Raw genomic sequence first — 22,168 nt, 5'->3', positions numbered from 1 at the left:
GATATTCCAGTGAGAAATGGGTGTGGAATTGAAGTTGCTTTCTTTGCTCTGTTAGGTGCACTGAATCATGCTGCAAGTAAAAAGTTGGATTTGGAAGCTTGGTTTCCTGGCTCTTCTGCCTTCCGGGAATTGGTATCATGTTCAAACTGTACAGATTACCAAGCACGGAGATTGCGAATCAGATATGGACAAACCAAAAAAATGATGGATAAAGTATGTATGATGATATGCTGAATTACACTGCCTTCAAAAGGTGAAAATGTGTATCTGTTTGATAAAACAAACAGTTGTCATGATGCCTGAATATGAAATATTTATGTGATTGTCCGTTCCTTTATGGGTATTGGTTGGGAATGTAAAATTGAGTAAATTTTCACAAATTAGCACTTGGGCTAAACTCTCATCGGTAAGGATCTTGCTGTTTACCTCGGCATGTGGTTGTGACTGTTTACTGAATTTCTATGGTATTTTATTTGGATATTGGATGGCTAGAATGGACATTGTCTTCATGAGAATAAGAAAGGAAGAATTGACGTTGATTTAGTGCCTACTTGCACTTTTTGAAATATGCTAAAATGCTTGATATTCAACAATTTCTTTAATAGTTCTTTTATGTGCATAGTAATCTGCAAAACATGGGAAAGGTAATGTAAGGCTTCAAACTGTTGGCACACACCTCAGAACTGGCAACTTGAAACAATATTGAACTGTAAAATGCTCTTACAACTGAACTTAACACTTTGGATTTTGAGCTTTATGTTAATGCTTTGGGACACTCTTTCTGCAATACATGTAACTTTCCAATGAAAACTGAAATCCAATGGTCTTGCATGTGAAAGTGTATAATTGGAAGTAAGACACGGGTTTATCAAGACTCAATCTGCAGCTAATATTAATTTCACTTGTAAACTCAAATATATATATATGAGAGAGATAATGTCTTACCACTACATATTTCAGATCAATATTAACCCATGAAGAAAATTATATTTAAAAAAAAAGCTAACAGTATTTTGCAGAAGTCTTAAGGCATCGAGCTATTTGCACAGTACTGTAAATGTTAACCAGCAATTATTTGCTCACAGTCATCTAACTAAAATAATACTGTTCTGGTATAGTGGTTGGGTATCAGGCTTGCCTGAAGAGGGTGCTAGTGTGCCATTCAGCAGTGGAACTGCTTTACACCAAAATATTTTTGCTGACCCTCACAATTCTAAAAGATACATCACTTTTCCAAGCATGGAGACATAAAAGCTGTTGTCAATCTGATTTAGATGACCTCAGAATCAAGAACTTACCAGTTGGTTTGGTATAGTCGAGCACCCAACAAGCTTTATGTATATTACTCATTCAGCTATTGGAATAAATTAATGTAATGTTTTGAGAGCAAATAGAAGTCACCTAAATAGAAATGTAAATCTTTCTCAAGTAGGCTGTGAGTGAATTTTGGTGGAAGCTTTTAACTTGTATAGAACAGATTGACTTTGAGTAAATGGGATGCTTGATATATCCAACAACATGTTTAGACATAAAGCTATACCTGTGCAATGGAAACCTATATTGTGGATTTAAAACATTTTTTAAACTAAAAATGACTCGCACTTAATTTTGTGCTAAGCTACAGGGATCCTGAAGGTTCCAGTATGATAATGCAGTAATTTTGCTTGAAGTGGTAATGATCCAGAAATCACTTTCAGTTCTCCAGTCTAAAAAGAAGGGTTTTCATTCAACGTGATCTCTTTCCAGTGCTTCCCAGCTGCTAGCTTCACATTACCATGATCCATATATGATGCCTGCTGTGATTGAATGCCGTCTCACTGCCTAGACTCCATATTGAGGCTTAGTTATTTGCTAATGAACCTTTTCCTTAGTCAATTTATCTTCAGAACAGGAGTAATAATGATGAAGCATTACAGCATGGAGAGAGGAAAACATTAAGGAGATTTTTATTTTGTTTTGAGGATGTAAATTAATGTGCTAAGAATGTAGAATAAATGTATTTTTTGTTTGTAGGCTGAATTTGTGCACATGTTAAATGCCACAATGTGTGCAACAACTCGTGTCATCTGTGCTATCCTCGAGAATTATCAAACTGAAGAGGGTGTGGTGATACCTGAAAGTCTAAGACCATACATGCCTCCAGGTAAGTGGAAGAAGTGGTTATGTGTACAGTATGACTTTGTTTCATTCATTTGGGGATGAGATCGGGCAAGCCACATATTCTCCTAAATTCCACGCTGAAAATCTAGGATTTAAAGTTTTGATTTTTCTATTCTGGAGAAAATCTGCCCAGGTTCTACCCTCTTCATTATATTTAAAGTTTTGCATTAATAGACAATAGGTGCAGAAGTAGACCATTCGGCCCTTTGAGCCTGCACCGCCATTTTGAGATCATGGCTGATCATCTACTATTAATACCCGGTTCCTGCCTTGTCCCCATATCCCTTGATTCCCCTATCCATAAGATACCTATCTAGCTCCTTCTTGAAAGCATCCAGAGAATTGGCCTCCACTGCCTTCCAAGGCAGTGCATTCCAGACCCCCACAACTCTCTGGGAGAAGAAGTTTTTCCTTAACTCTGTCCTAAATGACCTACCCCTTATTCTCAAACCATGCCCTCTGGTACTGGACTCTCCCAGCATCTGGAACATATTTCCTGCCTCTATCTTGTCCAATCCCTTAATAATCTTATATGTTGCAATCAGATCCCCTCTCAATCTCCTTAATTCCAGCATGTACAAGCCCAGTCTCTCTAATCTCTCTGCATAAGACAGTCCTGACATCCCAGGAATTAACCTTGTGAATCTACGCTGCACTTCCTCTACAGCCAGGATGTCCTTCCTTAACCCTGGAGACCAAAACTGTACACAATACTCCAGGTGTGGTCTCACCAGGGCCCTGTACAAATGCAAGAGGATTTCCTTGCTCTTGTACTCAATTCCCTTTGTAATAAAGGCCAACATTCCATTAGCCTTCTTCACTGCCTGCTGCACTTGCTCATTCACCTTCAGTGACTGATGAACAAGGACTCCTAGATCTCTTTGTATTTCTCCCTTACCTAACTTTACACAGTTCAGATAATAATCTGCCTTCCTGTTCTTACTCCCAAAGTGGATAACCTCACACTTATTCACATTAAACGTCATCTGCCAAGTATCTGCCCACTCATCCAGCCTATCCAAGTCACCCTGAATTCTCCTAACATCCTCATCACATCACACTGCCACCCAACTTAGTATCATCAGCAAACTTGCTGATGTTATTCTCAATGCCTTCATCTAAATCGTTGACGTAAATGGTAAACAGCTGTGGTCCCAATACCGAGCCCTGTGGCACCCCACTAGTCACCACCTGCCATTCCGAGAAACACCCATTCACCGCTACCCTTTGCTTTCTATCTGCCAACCAGTTTTCTATCCATGTCAATGTCTTCCCCCCAATGCCATGAGCTTTGATTTTACCCACCAATCTCCTATGTGGGACCTTATCAAATGCCTTCTGAAAATCGAGGTACACTACATCCACTGGATCTCCCTTGTCTAACCTCCTGGTTACATCCTCGAAAAACTCCAATTGATTAGTTAAGCATGATTTACCCTTGGTAAATCCATGCTGGCTCGGCCCAATCCTATCACTGCTATCTAGATATGCCACTATTTCATCTTTAATAATGGACTCTAGCATCTTCCCCACTACTGATGTTAGGCTGACAGGTGGATAGTGTCTGTTTTCTCCCTCCCTCCTTTCTTAAAAAGTGGGATAACATTAGCCATTCTCCAATCCTCAGGAACTGATCCTGAATCTAAGGAACATTGGAAAATGATTACCAATGCTTCTGCAATTTCCAGGGCCACCTCCTTTAGTACCCTAGGATGCAGACCATCTGGACCTGGGGATTTGTCAGCCTTCAGTCCCATCAGTCTACTCATCACCGTTTCCTTCCTAATGTCAATCTGTTTCATTTCCTCTGTTACCCTATGTCCTTGGCCCATCCATACATCTGGGAGATTGCTTGTGTCTTCTTTAGTGAAGACAGATCTAAAGTACTTATTAAATTCTTCTGCCATTTCTCGGTTTCCCATAACAATTTCAGCCAATTCATTCTTCAAGGGCCCAACATTGTTCTTAACTATCTTCTTTCTCTTCACATACCTAAAACTTTTGCTATCCTCCTTTATATTCCTGGCTAGCTTGCGTTCGTACTTCATTTTTTCTCCCCGTATTGCCTTTTTAGTTAAGTTCTGTTGTTCCTTAAAAATTTCCCAATCATCTGTCCTCCCACTCACCTTAGCTCTGTCATACTTCCTTTTTTTTAATGCTATGCTATTTCTGACTTCTGTTGTCATCCACTGTGGCCCCTTTCCCCCCTTTGAATCCTTCCTTCTCCGGGGGATGAACTAATTTTTCACCTTATGCATTATTCCCAAGAATACCTGCCATTGCTGTTCCACTGTCTTTTCTGCTAGGATATCCGTCCAGTTAACTTTGGCCAGCTCCTCCCTCATGGCTCCATAGTCTCCTTTGTTCAACAAATAGTACACGTTAACTATTTGCAAGATGTGGGAACAAGGTAAACTAATAAAAGATAATGATAATTTTAAACACTTCTGGGAAAATTAAAGTGGGAACAATCTTTTTTGAGGTATAGGTGAGAAGCTCAGTGGTTTAACCTTAATTGAGGGAAAATGTGGGACCTTGAGAGTTGGCTGGATTCCAAGTTCGAGTGGAGCAAAATCAGCCTGTGATCTGCCTTTCGAATTAATGTTTGTTTTAAGATAAAACAAAATTACAATTCAGCTGTTGATCATGAAGGATGAGTCTTAATGAAGGATCTTGGCCTGAAATGTCAACTGTTTACTATTTTCTATAGAAGCTGTCTGGCCTGCTGAGTTCCTCTAGCATTTTGTGTGTGATGCTTTGGATTTCCAGCATCTGCAGATTTTCTCATGTTTTTTTAGTCTTGGTGTGCTCTTGTCTACATATAACTTAGAGAGCTCGTTGCAATTGACAGCTGAATTACAAGCAACTAAAATGACAATTATTACTGAGATATTTTGATAGTAAGTCAGAAAATGAAGCACATCATTTTTAACTCACAAAAGTACATGTACTCTTTCTTTTTAATAGGTTTGAATGAAATTATCAAGTTCGTTAAACAAGCACCTATTGACCAGGAACCATCTAAAAAACAGAAAAAGCAGCAGGAAGGAAACAAGAAGAAACCTGTTTTATCTGACACTAGCTTGGAAAATAAAGTCCAGAACATGTCTGTCAGCAATTAGTGAACCCTTTCAAATAAATGATTAACTTGTAAATCAGTGTACTTGTTGTCCAGATTAATTACAGGTGGATGACTTGTAAATGAGCTTCATGTTGAGTAAAATGAGAAGAGCATCACCTTCGTGGTAGTAATAATGTGCAGCTCTTGAGCTGGTCATTTAAGTGGAACAAGTTTTATGGAGAATTTGCTGCCTGTGTATGCTTAGAATATGGAATTTTATCTCCTGAATTGCAATAATAAACAGCTTAAACAAGAATGCTTCTAATGTAAGCCTATTTTTTCATGTATAGTTCATTATGAAATTGCAACACATCTTCTACTTGTCTAATACAACAGATTGAATTCAATAGAGCTTAAGTTATTGTGCTGTACAAATTGCTTTGTGCTTTATAGATGGCTTGGTATATTTCACATGACATGGTACTGAACCATACAAACTGGCAAATTGTCAGATTTCATCCCTGGGTTTAGTCATTAGCTGCCTTAGGGCATTTGTGGGCAATGTGCTATTTGGCTTCAGTGACTCCAGACTAAGGGGGGAAATCATTAAAACATGTGTTCCATGATTTCTAACAAATATGTCTGTTGATTTTTAAATAAAACCAAAAATAAAAACAAAATTAGATGTGTTTGTTATTCCCAACTTGCTTGCCCTTTTTCAGAATCTGTACTTGCTAAGGAAGAACAATATAGGCAGGGCTTATGTGCTGTGATCTAGAGGAGTCATTGGCTACAACAGAGGAGACAACTGGAAACTAATAACTTTCAGGTTTATTAAAGTATGGAAGAATTTTATTTCAACATAAATGTATTTAATGTTTTCTGAAAACGGTCAAAATTCTCTTTGGTTCTCATTAAGATTTCATAGGGAACAGCTGAGTGTAAATCTGTCATTAAACTTGCTATGCTGAAAGTTTGAATTTTTAAAAGTTTTCCATTTTTTGTGTGTTTCTATAAACATTACCCTCACCTCCTCCCATTTCCAAAATTAACACATCTCAAAAGTAAGCATAGAATTGAGATCTGTTAGTTTATACAGCATAGAAACAGATCTTATCTCCACCGCCCTTGTGCTCATGTACACAAATTCTGTTCCATACCACACCGTCGCTTGGTCTTCACCTTTCCTGGTACGTTTAAACACCCTCATGTCCTCCTTCCTTCACTGCTTCCTGCTACAGCTGTGCCCTCGTAGTTTCCCGTCGCTCGCTGTCTTCTCGGCGCTTTCATGCTTCACCTCGCCTGGTGCGCTTGCTGGTCACTTCGCGCCTCTTCACATTGCCCGGTCTTATTCCAGCCAATGCGTTCTTCCCGGTCCCTCGTCCCACACACCGTGTCACCGCGCTTCCTGTTTTCATCTTGACGTCTCCCTTTCAAATGTGTATTAGTCAAAATACATTGGTGAGTTAAAAAAACAAGTAATCGGAATATTAATATACTGTAATAATGCAACTTTACAGGTCCGCGTGATCCACCCCGGCTTCTCTCTTTCACGTCCGCTTAAACTCCACCTGAACGTTTCCCATTTCAGATCCTCTCGAGTTCCACTTCGCCGGGCACGCCCGCACCAAATCTGCCGGATCACCCAGGATCCTTACGCTCCTTGCCGCCCGCTATCTGTGTTTCTCCCCCCCCCCCCCCCCCTTGCTTCGTTCTACCTTTTCAAGTTTTTTTTTGTAATCTTTCACACAACCTCGCACGCTAGCGCATTGCCCGGTCCACTGCTCATCGCCGTTATTCCCCGCTTTATCCTACGGCAGATTCCTGTTGCGCATTCTTGTTTTATTGCTTGGGCCATGACCTTTCAGGTCTACCTGATGCACCCCCCCCCACCCCCTTCAACTCTTCTAAAACCCCTGTATATGCGAAAATAATAAATCAATTCAGAAAATCGGAAGTGAACAATGTGCCAGAACAAATTAGTCAACTATTAGTTCATCCAGATAAACTAACGGGGTCGGTTACTCTTGAGAGTGTACATTTTTGCCGATGTAACAGCATAATTCGTTTAAAAGCGATGCACTCCAGCTTGTTCTTGCTCTTTTTGGATATCCCAAGAAGTTATATATACCCCCATGGGCATGCCCGGTATTTGTGCATTTCTTCACAAGGTCTGCCCCTTGGATGGAAATTGTTCAATTTTCCCTTAGCGGGTTGGCAGCGTTTAAAGAAATGGAGACGCTCACGTAACTTCTGTACATGATATCTTATCCAGAAACATATATTTACTTTTTTTCTGGATTCAGATAAGAAAGTAAATTGTATATGAATTGCCGTAACAGTGATAAGAGTTCCTCTTGTCCTTAACTACCACTCCTTCACCTTCCGCATCTAACAACTTCCGACACACCCAAATGGATCCTATCACGAATCCTATCTTTACTTCCATCCCCTTCGCTTTCCGCAGGGATCTCCGTGGTTCCCTTGTCCATTCCTCCCTCCCCACTAATCTCCCTCTAGGCCCAAGTGCTACGTCTACCCATACACCTCTCCTTCAACCCCATTCAGAGCCCCAAACAGTCCTTCCAGGTGACACTTCACCTGCGAATCTGCAGGGGGTCCTTTATTGTGCAAGGTGTTCTCGATGCGTTCATTGGTGAGACCCATGGTAAATCGGGGGACCGGGCCTTCGAGCACCTCCGTTCCATGCGCCACAAGCGGAACTTTCGGAACGCTAAATATTTTAATTCTAATTCCCATTCCCGTTCCGATATGTCAGTCATGGCCTCCTCTTGTAGTCCAAGGCCACCCTCAAGATGGAAGAACTGTATTCCAACTGGGTAGTCTCCTTCCGTTAAAAAAAAACTTTCTGTATACCCTAATCTGAACTTTCACTTCTGCTCACAGACCTATCACTTCCCCCCAGGGTCCCCTCCTCCTTCTCTTTCTCCAATGGTCCACTCTCCTCTCCAGCCCTGGACCTTTCGCTCTTACCTGGTTTCACTTGCCACCCTCCAACTAGCCTCCTTTCCCTCCCCTCACCTTTTTACTCTGACCTCTTTCCCATTCCTTCTCAGTCCTGAAGTAGGGTCTCGGCCCAAAAACGTTGACGTTTCTATTCATGTCTATAGATGCTGCCTGACCTGCTGAATTCCCGCAGATGTGTGTGTGTGTGTGTGTGTGTGTGTGTGTGTGTGTGTGTGTGTGTGTGTGTGTGTGTGTGTGTGTGTGTGTGTGTGTGTGTGTGTGTGTGTGTGTGTGTGTGTGTGTGTGTGTGTGTGTTGCTTTCGATTTCCTGCATCCGCAGACTTTCTCATGTTTATAAATTGCACTTTTCCGCTTTGATCTGATGCTTCTCAATAAATGTCAGTTTGTCTCACGACCATAAATAACTGGATCATAATACAGAAACTTCATAACGTGTGAATTGTGAGGTGAGAACTCTCATGTTACAGAACGATAGCGCGTCATTTTCCCCCCAGGGTGGCCCTTTGGTGTTAGGTTTCTATATTGTATAGTTTGCACTATCTGAAGATGATTAATCAACATAATTAAATTTCGTAGACAACAATAATACTCTGATCAAAATATTTTTTAAGTTGAAAAACTTTTTTTTTTGGCCTTTGATTTACTGCCACTTTACACTCTGACTAGCGGTATGTGTTAGAAATTGGTGGCAACTGAAGAAAGAATCCCTGGAAAACAAGCTGTCTAGCAGTGAGTTGTTCACAATTAACAATGGGTGCAACCGCCAAATGAAAAAAAAAACAAACGTCTCCGGGACGCTGGCATATGTTCGGTAGACCAGACAACATCTGCAGATAGCAAAAAAATTGAGGTGTTGAGACAAAATTGAGTTATTGGCCGAAAACTTTAGTGCTGTTCTTCTGCGTTTACTAGCTATCTTTCATGGTTCTAGAGTAACCACAATCAATGATAACCATGACTGTTAACTGGGTAAGAAGACCGTCTTTAAAATAAGTGTTGAAATTGTACAAGGGAAATAGGCACAAAGTTCAAAAGTTCAAAGTTCAAGAGTGCAAGACTACGAGGGTGAAGTTTACAACTGGACAACGTGAAACCAGTTCAACTCTGTTCTTCCTCTGCATTTGTATGTAATAATTATTTAAACGTTTCAGTATTATTTTAAAATGAAGTTTATGTGCAAGGAGTGTTTCCATGTAAATCTGATCCCGGTGAATGAGGTTAAAAATGGTATCAATGTCCTATTTAACGTTAGAACGATTTTGCTGGGTTTAGTGCCATGTCAACATTTATTGTATTGAAGCGTTGCTAGATTACGTGGGATTGAACCCAACAAACATAGGACTAGTGAATGGCTGAGGTGTCAGTTGCACTAGATTGTAGAAGATTAAACCAAATCTCCTATTGGCCCGTAGGAGAAAAAAGATCTCAAAACCCTGTCCAAAAGAAAATTGTGGCGGTGCTCTTAGATTTTTTTTCAATAGTTCCATTTAAAAGCAGATAAATGTATACAATACTCCTCCTGAAATTCTTGTTCTTCACAGACAAAGAATGTTAAAACATTGGAACCCCAAAGCCCCCACTCCCCTCTCCCACGCACCAACAGCAGCAAAGCAAGGACTCCTAATCGCTCACCTCAACAATTCAACATACCACAGGCTCTCTCTGAGGCAACACTAATATCGGGAGGGAGGGACAGAGATTTTTTGGGGAGCGGGCCCCACAACCACAAAGAGCCTAAGTCTGGGTGTAACTCCAGGTTAGTGTCTTCAACAGAATCCCGTCCGCCCTGAAAAGGAAAAAGAGAGACATCAACGGTAGAAATTAAGCGGTTTCCGCAGATGAGCTTGAAGGAGTTGCTATCGAGCGTCATCATAACTCCGCCCCGTCATAATTTTTTCGGCATATATTTCTCTTTCAGCTAATCTAATGCGTAATATTTGGCACTAAGTCACCGCCTGGGTATCGATAAATTGCTTCATTTCTCAATATTCCAACAATGGGTATAAAATATTAGCTGCTGGTTTGGAAAGGTGCCACTTTGGATGCAATTCCTAACCCTCGTTTACAATCGCTAAAGTTAAATTAATTGAAATCTTGGGGAGCAGCTATATAAAATTCAGTCACAACAAAGCTCCGTTGATGCTTGTTGAAGAGGTTTATAATATGGTGATGTGTATAGATAAGGCGAATAGCCACAGTATTTCCCTCATGACAGGGAAGGCCAAAACTCGAGGACTTAGGTTTAAAATGAGATGGAAATGATTTAAAAGGGACCTGGAGGACAACTTTATCTCGCGGAGGGTGATGCGTACGTGGAATGAGCTATCAGAGGTGGACATGGAGTTAAGTACAGAATTAGTATCTACTGATTCAACTACCACATTTAAAAGACAATTATTTGCACAGGTACAAAAAACGTTTAGAGGGATGCGGGTCAAACGCGGGTAAATGAGACGAGCTGGGTAGGCAATTAAACTTGGATTAGTTGGGCTGACGGGCCTGTTAACCGGTTGCAATAACTCCTACGTTCTGCGTGTGCTGTTATGTGTGAAGAGGAGTCCGGGTTAGTTAAAGATCCTGATTGTCGAACCTGTAAATATAAGGAAATACAGATTGCACGTTTAGGGTTGGCTAAAAGAGCCAGAGAAACGATGGGCCTTGTGACATATTTGCAGAGTTCTGAAGCGTTGGTTCATTGGGTTTATGTGTGTATTTTACTTACCTCAGGTTTTGCCTCTGAGTTGTGCGGCAGTTTGTTCGAGTGAGAGTAAAAAGGGTTCTATCGAATAATGAAAACATCGAACTAAGCTTGATCTCTGAACCCTCCTTGAAATACACACGCGGGGAACAAGCGGGAGCTGTGGCTTAAGTCTGATTTCTCCCCGGCCCCGCCCGTTACCCCCGGAAAAATGTCATGACTTTCCTGCTGAAAACACTAAAATGACCACAACAATAGTGTTGTACCTTCCAAACGGTATACGTCACTCCCACAACTTTACAATTATTTGAAAGTCCTAAATGAATATGTTCAAATGCCCTTTTCCCCCCAAAACCCTTTGTAAATATTTATTTTTTTCTAGGATTATAATTCTGACCAAAATCACAACTTTTTGAATTTTGTAATTCTCCATACAATCTCACTTGTGTCAATGTCAATTTACAATTGGAGGCTTAGATGGAACATCTGTCTGATTAACATCTAATTGTCTCCAGTTTTTTTAAAAAAACCCGAAATAAACTTTACTGATAAAAATTATTATTTATAAGAATATACTATGCATAGTTTTTTTTTCTTTCTTACATTCATAGACAATATGTTTCATCTATTTAAACCAGTAGCACTGCTGCCGTTCCAGATTTGATTAACCAGTATATTGCAAGTGCTTTTAACGAGACTAGCTTATTCAATGCAAACCTTTTAGTCTTTCTCGGTTTATTCTCACAAAGTGATCATTTTTCGCGTTGGGAATTTGAGAGAGGAAAAAATATTCGTCATAAATCATTCTAATATCATGAAGGAATAGTTTCTAACTTTTATACAGGGACAACTCAATGCGTACCAAGTTTAAACCCCAGATGCCAGTTTGCCTTCATTTGCATGTTTTTGAAAGTTCCATGATTCGCCTAGCAACCATGCTTCTATCAATAAACAGGAATAAAATCTAACCAACTAAAACGACCAGTTTGATCACATATATTGGCTTAATGTCACACACACAAAAAATCAATGAAAGTGCTTAATGTAATGGCTTTCTTTTTAGTTCTGCTAATTCTGGCGGATGTTCATTAGTCGTTTCCAAAAGACCAACCTCCTACTTTTTTTTATTTCTGCACCTACCGATTATAAGAACGTAAGATCACATTTATAGCCTCAGTACTTGCCTTGCTGCTTTGAATAAATATTTGAAGTTTATACCTTGGGAAACAAAGAAATATTTTTTAAAAAACAGCTTTCAACCGTAATGTTTCTACTTATATTGATAGTTTGGCGGCCCACAAATGAGAAAGTCATTGAATTAATTCTCACAATCTGTTACATACAATATTTAGACGCTTTCCTGATTTCCCAAGCGGTCGATCAGAGTCAATGATTCTCGGCTGCACTCCACATGCCCACGAGGTGTCGCTGTTTTCATTTATTGTTCAGAGTAAAACCAAATAATTTCTTAAGGAAACGTTCGGTCAACCGCGGGGATTATGTTTAGTGAAATATTATAAATAGGATACATCTACTTTAGGATCGAATGCACCACCTACACCATTAGTTTCAATCTTTCTGCGGAAATAATCATCAATGTTCTTGAAGACAAGACTCAATTTTTTTGAAGACGGTTTCCTGCATTGGTTATTGTATTGATTGTGTTGACTTTATTTTAGAGGGCATAATATACACAAGCCGGGTTTATTCTCACAATAAAGGAGGCCGAAGGGTGACCGTATACGAGTTCCGAAGGGCTCATTGATGGAGGGTTATCATTTTCCCGCAAGGCACGGGAGTCCGGAACCAGAGGGCACTGGGTGTGAGGTGAGAAGGGAGAAATACAACTGAGATTTGAGGGCTAAAGTTTTAAAGACAGGCTTCCAGAAGATGTCGTAGAGGCAGATATAATAGAACGTTTCTAAGTCATTTGTACAGGTACTACAGCTCTGGAGGGATACGGACCAAATGCAGGCAAGTGCAATTAAGCATAGAGGGGCATTTCGGACAGTATGGACGTTGTGGGCCGAAAGGGCCTATTTGTATGATTCCATGGGGAAAATGTTCTTGCCCGCTTCGCTCTAGGATGGAGAGCTGAGAAAATCGCTTGAGTGTAGCGGGAAGGGTGTGCAGGTTTGTTTTTTTTAAAAAAACTACTTTAGTATATTTCAGAGCAGTCTCAGCCTCCGGACCGAGAACGTGTCGGAATGTGATTAGCACCACCGCTCTCCCGTGGAAGCAAAAACCAAACCACGCGAGTGCAGACTGCATCTGGGATGCTGGTCCACTGTGAGTGTCATCAAGTCTGGACCTCGGCGTTCAGGATCCCAACAAAGCGGAGTGAGTCACCGTCTGAGACGAAAACGGTGCCTGAAACGTTCAGATGCTGCCTGATCTCGGATCCTGGCTTTCATTCAACCTTACCAAAACCTGTAGTGCGTTTTGTGATCTCTCAGCAGCAGACACAGAAACTCGCTTCTTTCTGCAATGGATGGTTATATTTTATGTGTAATTACCTACCACGGATGTCCAGTTTTTACTTACCACTATCGAAAAAAAATGCTCGATGCGTCTGAATCGGTAATCGCATTTGAAATAGAAGCGACGTAGTTGACCCGCCTTGGCTGCATGTGCAAATGTGTGAACCCTGCTCTTGAGGTGTTTGAATTGATGCGAACATGACGCATTGATACTTTCTCACCGAAGAAAAGCACATTTATTACAAATCACATTCTACGGTACTACAACAAACACGTAGACAATAACCGCGACTAACAAAATTACTAATATGAACTAAATTAAATTAAAATGTTCCCATACCTCCAATGATGGCATTTATCCCTTGCGGCGCCCACCTCCATGGTGCCCGTGGACTTCGTATGATGTCTCTCCAATTACCCTACTGATCCCCGAGAAGTCTCATTCGGAATATCTAGTCACATCCCTGACTGCATCATGTCCAATTACTCGCTTGAACAATAATGTACCAGCGCACCCGTCACCGAGAGAGAAAAAAAATCATAGAATCATGCGGAACATTTGTTCCCAAAAACCCAGGGTATTTTGCACTTGTATTGAGGGGGAAAGGGATAAATAACGAGAAGGTAGGTCCCCTCAAGGAAAAGAGGAGAGAACGTGTGCCTGCGTTCAGATCAAGGAGCTGAGGGACTGGAGTCTTTTCAGTCTGTGTTTACAGAAGGATGGGGAGTATAGGGAAAACAGAATGGGCTATATTGATGTGCTCGGACGTTTTGAGATTAAGGAAGGGGAAGTGTCTTTTGAAACGCATGAGTGTCGATGCATCCAGCCCCAGAGCCTAATGGGAAATATCCCAGAATATGGAAAGAAGCGGATGTGGAGATTTAGCAAAGTTGTCGCGTCTTCACGAGCAACAGGTGACGTCCTGGAGGGCTGGAGAGTAGCAAACGTTGCGCCTTTGTACAAGAAGAGAAATGGGGATCGTCCAAATAATTACAGGCCAGTCGGCCTCATGCCAGTGGTCGGGAAGCTATTAGGGATAGGATTCACAGGCATGGCCTGTTTCGGCATAGTCAGCATGGTTTTATGAGGGGCAGGTTATGTCTTACAAACTTGACTGAATTTTTTTTGGGTGACAAAGGGACTTGCTGAGGGTAAAGCAGTAGCCATTGTAGACATGGACTTCAGTAAGGCATTTGATAAGGTACATTTTGATAGGTTGATTCAGAAGATAAAGATACATGATATCTACAACTACCTTGCCCCTGGAAGACAGAGAATAGGAGTGGAATGTTAATATTCTCGCTGAAGATCCAAAAGATTTCTGCAAGAATCGGTGTCACGACTCTGTTGTCATTTACAGTATACTAGACGCGGTTGAAAATGTAGATGGGCGGATGAGCAAATTTGCAGATGACACCAAGTTAGGTGGAGCTGTGGACAGCTTAAAGGACTATTAAAGTATACACCAAGACATAGAGTAGTTACAGGTGTGGGCGGAGAAGAAAGTGACAGATGGAGTTTAAGGTGGTGCACTTTGGGAGAGAAACTATAGAGTTAATGGTGGAATTATTATTAGCATTAAGGTACAAAGGGATCTTGGTGTCCGGTGCACCGTTTACTAACAGTGGCTATGCAAGTGGACCAGGTGGTAAAGAATGCCTATGGCAGGCTTGCCTTTGTAGTAGAGTCGTTGCTAGAATAAGAAAAAGGACGTCAAGCTGCGGCTGTAAAGAACCTTAGAGGTTTGGAGAATTCTCCACTTGGAGAGTTATGAGTAGCTCCTGCATTCCCAGGAAGCATGCAGGGAGCATTCAGGAGATGTTTACCAGGATATTACCCGGACTGGAGGGAAGGAGCTACAAGGAAAGTTTGGACAAACTTGGATTGCTCTCTTGGGCTGAGGAAAGACCCAGTGGAGTTTGTTTTTAATTATTGAGAGGCATAGGCAGAGTAGACCGTCAGAATCTATTCCCCAGGATAGACATTTCAACACCAGAGGACACGTTTTTAAGATTAGAGAGTTATAAATGTTTGAATAGGTTACCAGGGGTAAAGTCAAAGTCGAAATATATTTATTATCAAAGTACGTATATGTCAGTATATAACCTTGAGATCTATTTTATTGCAGCCATTTACAGGTAAGTACATTAATACAATACAAATTATCAAAGATATATTCATAAACACAAAGACGGACACTAATGTCAGGGGTAGGGGTACTCATCGAAGCAGTTTGCTAGAGTCCGAGGCTTTTAGACGGTCTCGTGAATATGCAGGGAATGGAGGGATACGGAACACGCACTGGAGGACATTTCGTGTCAGTTAGCATCAAGATCGCCACAACCTCGTGGGCCGATTGGCCTATCCGGCGTTATTCTATGTTCTAATATTAAGCCTTCCTTCGTTCCTTGCTGCTAAAGTCGAACCTAATCGTTCCTGTTTAAACGAAGGAAACGAAGGACTGGCTGGAATGAACATATACATGCCACGGGAATTTTTTTTGGTTAATGCGCAGATAAATCGAATCTGTTCGCAGAACATCGGGTCGAAAACGGTTCCCGACGTCCTACGAATGTTATCTTGCGCGAGGATATCCAGTTGTTCGATCTGGAGGTGACAGTGTTTACTGTGCGTTTAGTTCTGATCTTTTGCCTTCGATTTTCAGTCTTCTGCGGCGACAGGAAAGAAACGTAGCAACGACGCACTTCCATAATTGGTCTTGTAAATATACGAACGCATAATTCCAATGCTGGTGTATCGTTCTCATGTGGAATACGAACAGAAGCCAAATGGGGGATTTGGTGTGTAAATCCATCCGCAGGCGGGGAATAAAGTTGAATCCACATGATCCTCTGTAACACAATCAAACCAGCTCGATGTTTTGAAAGGGCCAGCGCTCTGTGCACTGACTGCATCGGCTTCGGGTTGCTGTGCAGAAGCGGCGCCAGAGGCTTCGGGGGGCTTGCTTGTGTTCAGCATGTACGAGGCACAATACGCAGTTCTAATATCAGTCATGCTTCGTTCAAGATTCACATGTTACATGGAAACAGAAATGAGATAAATGTGATAAATCTTAATCTTGAACGAAGCGAGAGTTACTGACCTACACGGAAACTTGTCACTCCCGTTACTGATAACGTGTAGTATAACTTTGCTTGTTTTTACACGAAGTGCGCGGATAACTTGGTGTGCGGGGTTCGATATCGGGCGTTGCGGTGCCGATCCAAAGCAGCAGCGTACTTGACAGGATTCTAAATTGATGAGATCATCATTTGATCAGTTAACTTGCAGTGTTGAATTTAGCAATACATAGATGCCCCAAGGTATTTGGAAGTGGACTCAGGTTTAGAATTTAGAATATTACAACATAGCACTGCAGACCCTTCGGCCCACAACGCTGTGCCGATCTTTCTCTGAGATCCGTCTGACCCTTATCTCCTACGCCGCCCTCCATTTTCCTATCATCCATGTGCCTGAGAATTTATTAAATTCCTCTAATGTATCTCCATCTACCACCATCCCCGGCAGGATGTTCCACGCACCTATCACTCTCTGTGTAAAACAACTTACCTCTGTGATATCACCTTTTACTTTTCTCCAATCGCCTTAAAATTGTACCTCTGGTGTTAGCCATTTCCGCCCTGGGAAAATGTCTCTGACTCTCCACTCGATCCATGCCCCCTCCTATCATCTTGAACACCTCATTAAAGAGAGAGAGAAAATTAGCTTCTGTAAGACTACAGCGATGGATTGCAGCGGTTTCACGGCGTCCGGCTCCACCCCCTTCCCCAATAACCAACGCCGAGAACTTCCATTCTCGCCGAGATCCGATTATCTATTGTTGGGCCATCTGCCGAGCTCTGGCACACTGACACGGCTCTGAGAGGTGAGTTGCGGGGCAGCTGCACCAGAGCGACGACCGCCCGTGACCTCTGCTTGTTTATTTTGCCATGATCTGTTTTACAAGCCCAGGTCCTTATCTTCGTTTTACTTGACTTCCAACTACAGGTGCGTCGTCAGCGCTCGGCTTCTGCAGGTGCACCGGTAGAATTTACCCTGATCTGTCTCTGTTGGAGCTCTTTGACAACTGAAACCGCGGCGACCTGCGGTCTACGAAACCAGTCACGCTAATTTGAAGTTTTAAAAAAAATCAGTTCATTTGACGCTGGCAACGCTCAATTAGACAGGGGTAGAAGGGAAATATTTGAATTTATGTTAAGCAGGCATACCAGTTCAGTTTGGATATATTTTACACTCAAGCCCACAACACAAACATCCCGTTTGCTGAATCCGTTCTGCGCACTCGGGTCTCGGCTTCCTTTATTTAGCGTCATTACACTTCGTGCCACTCCCTGTTGAAACAGAGATGGGGATTAACAAAGTGCATTGCGTCTTCCAAGGAACACATTTCAACGGCAGATCAAACGGGCGTTGAAAATTCCCCAACCCAAAAGTAACTGTTCTAACGTGTTCCTTCCGAACCCACCGTCACCCAGCTGTCTGCAGAGTAAACAATGGGCGCACTCCTGCTGAAACTCAGAACCATTTGAAATATTTGATTCATTTTTTTTTACGCTAAACTGATGGGTGACGCCGTAAAACTTAGCCGTTTCTCCGTCTGGGATTTGTCAGGGAGGAAACAAGAGCACGTTGAGTCTTTTTGTACATTTCTGTAATGACTGTAAAATCATTGGGGGGGGGGGGGAACTTGTTTACGAAGCCAAGTGTTATCTCCAATTTACCAATAGCTATAAGAGGTTACAGCGAAACACACCATATTTGTCTGAGAATGGCGTTTTCCAGTATTAAAGCTCTTGGTAGTTAGTAGTAACCTTAAGACTGTGACTAGTGAACTTAAACCATCTACTTGCCTTCTATCTGCTCTTCTTTCAGCCGGACTGCAATCAACCCGGAATACAATACGGAGGAAGGACACAGCCCCTTTAAGCGCTGTAGTGTGCGCTCTCTCTGCTGAATTCGCCTTGTTTGAGCAGGTTTATGCTAATTGAAACCCCCGCCAGGGAGCAGACGGAGCCATTTTGTGCGATCGTTTAACACAAACGGGGCCGAGGAGTGTTGCCGTGGGGATAGGACGATGTGCCGGTCGGGAGACATTGGGAAACAGGAGAACGGGAAAACGCGGCGACTGCATTAAGGGAGAGCTGAAGGAGCAGGAGGCAAGTTTGATGGGGCAGCCGCCGCCGCGGTGGAGATGGGACAGCGTTACATTGAAGCGAGAATGGAGGTAACTGTGCTCCACTGGACCTTGGTGACCTGCCTGCTCCTCCATACGCCTTTGTTGGACTGCGTTACTGTCCACCTCTCTGAGCTTTCCGAGCCGGGCACTGTGGTGGCGGGTCTACGCGCAGGTCGGGACTGTGTGATCTACCGGCTCTCCGCGCCGAAATTTATCTGGAGCTATTTGGAAACTGACCGGACCGCAGGCACGGTGCGGCTGTCCCGGAGCCTGCAGTGCAGTGCCTTGTCCACTAACCCATTCTCCATTCGCCTGACTGCGCGGTGTCCCGGCGGGGGCTCGGACTTCACTTCCATCTCCAGTCGCCTGGACCTCCACGTCCACGGTCCCCACTGCTTCAGCAAGCACCGGCGGAAGGAGCGGCACAATGTGGGCGCAGATGTGGAGGTGGTGGTTCTCCAAAATTCTCCCTGCCTCGCCGCCGGCCGACCGCTGTTCGCCCTCCAGGACATGCTTCCTGCTTCCAGGCCACCCTGCGACCCCTTGCGCTGTCAGCTGGCCGGCAGCCCCTTCCTCCTGTCCCGGGACGGGCAGCTGAGGACCCGCGAGAGGATTTGCCTGGAGGGGAAAATGTTCATTCGGGGCCACGTCCTCTGCCCCAAGTGTGCAACGGAAGGGGGAAGCGCCTTGGGAAATGTCACCGTAGAACTGAGAGTGGGAGACGAATCTTCCCGAGGGAGTCCCTTCAAGCAACTGGCCCTGGGCCGAGACCGAGACGGCAGCAGAAGGTCGAAAAGGAACGTAAACACTAGCCCTCAGTTCCAGCCCCCGATCTACCAGGTTTCAGTCCCGGAGAACATGCCCTCGGGTACCAGGGTGATCTCTGTCCGGGCGGTGGACCCCGACGAGGGGGACGCAGGACGGGTCGAGTATTCCATGGATGCCCTCTTCGACAGCAGGTCCAACAGCCTGTTTGTCATCGAGTCCGCAACTGGAGTGGTGACCACGGCGGAGAGCCTGGATCGGGAGACCAAGGACACTCACGTGTTCAGGGTCACCGGGGTGGACCACGGCACCCCTAGGCGCACCGCAATGGCCACTCTGACCGTCACCGTCAGCGACTGCAATGACCACGACCCGCTCTTTGAGCAGCAGGAGTACAAGGAGAGCGTGAGGGAGAACCTGGAGATTGGCTACGAGGTGCTGACGGTGAGGGCCACCGATGGAGATGCCCCGCCTAATGCCAACATCTTGTACCAGATTCTCAATGGCCAGGGGCAGAACGCGGTGTTCGAGATTGACCCCAGGTCTGGGGTAATGAGGACAAGAGGTCCAGTGGACAGGGAGATGGTGGAGTACTACCAGTTATTGGTGGAAGCCAACGATCAAGGGAGGAACCCTGCTCCCCGCAGCTCCACTGCAACAGTCCACATAACGGTGGAAGATGACAACGATAACACCCCCCAGTTCAGTGAGAAGCGGTACATCATCCAGGTTCTGGAAGACATTGCTCCCAACACCAAGGTCCTTCAGGTCACTGCCTCTGACCGTGACAAGGGTAACAATGCAGTTGTCCATTACAGCATTATGAGTGGCAACACCAGGGGCCAGTTTTACATCGAGGCCCAAAGTGGCAGCATCGATGTGGTGAGTCAGTTGGACTATGAGACGAACAAGGAGTACACCCTCCGAATCAGGGCACAAGATGGTGGGAGGCCACCACTGTCAAACATCACTGGCTTAGTGACCGTGCAGGTGGTGGATGTGAACGATAATTCTCCCATATTTGTCAGCACCCCCTTCCAGTCCACAGTTCTGGAGAATGTGCCGATAGGTTACTCAGTTCTTCATGTACAGGCCATCGATGCGGACTCGGGGAACAACTCTCGTTTGGAATACAGGTTAATAAACATGTCTCCGGATTTCCCGTTCTCCATCAACAACAACACCGGATGGATTGTGGTCAGTTCAGAGCTGGACAGGGAGATGACGGATTTCTACAGGTTTGGTGTGGAAGCGAGGGATCAGGGATCACCCCCAATGTCCTCGTCGGCCAGCATCAGCATCACGGTGTTGGACGTAAATGACAACAACCCTGAATTTACGCAGAAACTGTATCAAATAAGACTGAATGAAGATGCTGCGGTGGGGTCCAGCGTGGTGACTGTATCTGCGATTGACAGAGATGTCAACAGTGTAGTTACCTATCAGATCTCAAATGGTAATACCCGAAACCGCTTTTCCATAACCAGCCAGAGTGGAGGCGGTTTGATAACCCTAGCCTTGCCTTTGGACTACAAACTGGAGCGACAGTACATCCTAACAGTGACAGCCAGTGATGGGACACGGTTCGACACAGTTCAGGTGTTCATTAATGTAACAGATGCCAACACACACAGGCCAGTGTTTCAGAGTTCCCATTACACCGTTAACATCAATGAAGACAAACCTGTTGGCACAACGGTTGTCATTATAAGTGCAACCGATGAAGATACTGGTGAAAACGCCAGAATTACGTACTTCATGGAAGACAGTATACCTCAGTTTAAAATAGAGCCTGATTTAGGTGCTGTTACAACATTAATGGATCTTGACTATGAAGACCAAGTTTCATATACTTTGGCAATTACTGCAAAAGACAATGGAATTCCTCAGAAGTCTGACACCACTTACCTTGAAATTCTAGTTAACGATGTAAATGACAACTCCCCCCAGTTCCTGAGAGATCATTATCAAGGGTCCATTTATGAGGATGTTCCCACATTCACGAGCGTCCTTCAGATTTCTGCCACTGACCGCGATTCTGGATTGAACGGTCGGGTCTTTTATACGTTCCAAGGAGGGGATGATGGAGATGGGGACTTCATCATTGAAACCACCTCTGGTATCGTTCGAACCCTACGCAGACTGGACAGGGAAAATGTTCAAGTCTACAATCTGAAAGCCTTTGCTGTGGATAAAGGCGTACCTGCAATGAGGACCCCGATCGACATCCAGATTGTAGTCTTGGATGTCAACGACAACCCTCCAGTTTTCGCAAAAGATGAGTTTGATATCTTTGTGGATGAAAACAGCCCAATAGGGCTAGTGGTGTCCCGTATCACTGCCACAGACCCAGACGAAGGTACAAATGCTCAAATCATGTATCAGATTGTGGAGGGGAACATTCCCGAAGTTTTTCAGCTGGATATCTTTTCTGGAGAGCTAACTGCTCTTATGGATTTGGATTATGAATCTAAATCGGAATACATCATCGTTGTCCAAGCTACATCAGCTCCGCTTGTCAGCAGAGCCACGGTTCATGTCCGGCTTTTGGATAAGAATGACAATGTGCCTGTGTTGAAAAATTTTGAAATCATTTTCAATAACTATGTCACTAACAAATCCAGCAGTTTTCCGACTGGGTTAATTGGCAGAATTCCAGCTCACGACCCAGATGTCTCTGACAGTCTTTATTACAAGTTTGACCACGGAAATGAATTAAATCTGGTCATTCTCAATCAGACCACAGGGGAATTAAGCTTGAGTCACGCTCTGGACAACAATAGACCACTTGAAGCAACCATGAGAGTTTCTGTGTCAG

At 43.5% G+C, this 22,168-nt stretch overlaps 2 protein-coding genes and 1 long non-coding RNA gene across 8 annotated transcripts in view; 2 read left to right on the top strand and 1 right to left on the bottom strand.

Moving 5' to 3' along the window:
- sars1 (seryl-tRNA synthetase 1) overlaps positions 1-5,537 on the top strand; it is a 26,597-nt gene extending 21,060 nt beyond the window's left edge. The window contains exons 9-11 of the mRNA XM_073030496.1: positions 56-213; positions 2,014-2,143; positions 5,128-5,537. Of these exons, the coding sequence (XP_072886597.1) occupies positions 56-213; positions 2,014-2,143; positions 5,128-5,282 (443 nt within the window). The 3' untranslated portion in view covers positions 5,283-5,537. The remainder of the gene's footprint in view (positions 1-55; positions 214-2,013; positions 2,144-5,127) is intronic.
- Positions 1-19,303, bottom strand: part of LOC140717194 (uncharacterized) — a 22,205-nt gene extending 2,902 nt beyond the window's left edge. The window contains exons 1-5 of one of the 2 annotated variants that reach the window (XR_012096488.1): positions 18,883-19,303; positions 17,618-17,740; positions 16,959-17,088; positions 9,842-16,639; positions 5,223-6,651 (exon numbers count right to left, since the gene is read on the bottom strand). This is a non-coding gene — a long non-coding RNA (uncharacterized lncRNA). Of the gene's footprint in view, positions 1-5,222; positions 6,652-9,841; positions 16,640-16,958; positions 17,089-17,617; positions 17,741-18,882 lie in introns of those variants that run through there. The other variant, XR_012096489.1, reaches the window with a different exon arrangement.
- celsr2 (cadherin, EGF LAG seven-pass G-type receptor 2) overlaps positions 18,167-22,168 on the top strand; it is a 314,788-nt gene continuing 310,786 nt past the window's right edge. For all 5 annotated transcript variants that reach the window (XM_073030493.1, XM_073030495.1, XM_073030494.1 and 2 more), the window contains exon 1: positions 18,167-22,168. In XM_073030493.1, coding sequence (XP_072886594.1) covers positions 18,601-22,168 — 3,568 coding nt within the window. In that variant the 5' untranslated portion in view covers positions 18,167-18,600.

This window comes from Hemitrygon akajei, chromosome 27, assembly GCF_048418815.1.
Source record: "Hemitrygon akajei chromosome 27, sHemAka1.3, whole genome shotgun sequence".
NCBI lineage: Eukaryota > Metazoa > Chordata > Chondrichthyes > Myliobatiformes > Dasyatidae > Hemitrygon > Hemitrygon akajei.
The sequence above is the reverse complement of the archived record's forward strand: the minus strand, read 5'-3'. Positions and strand labels throughout refer to the sequence as shown.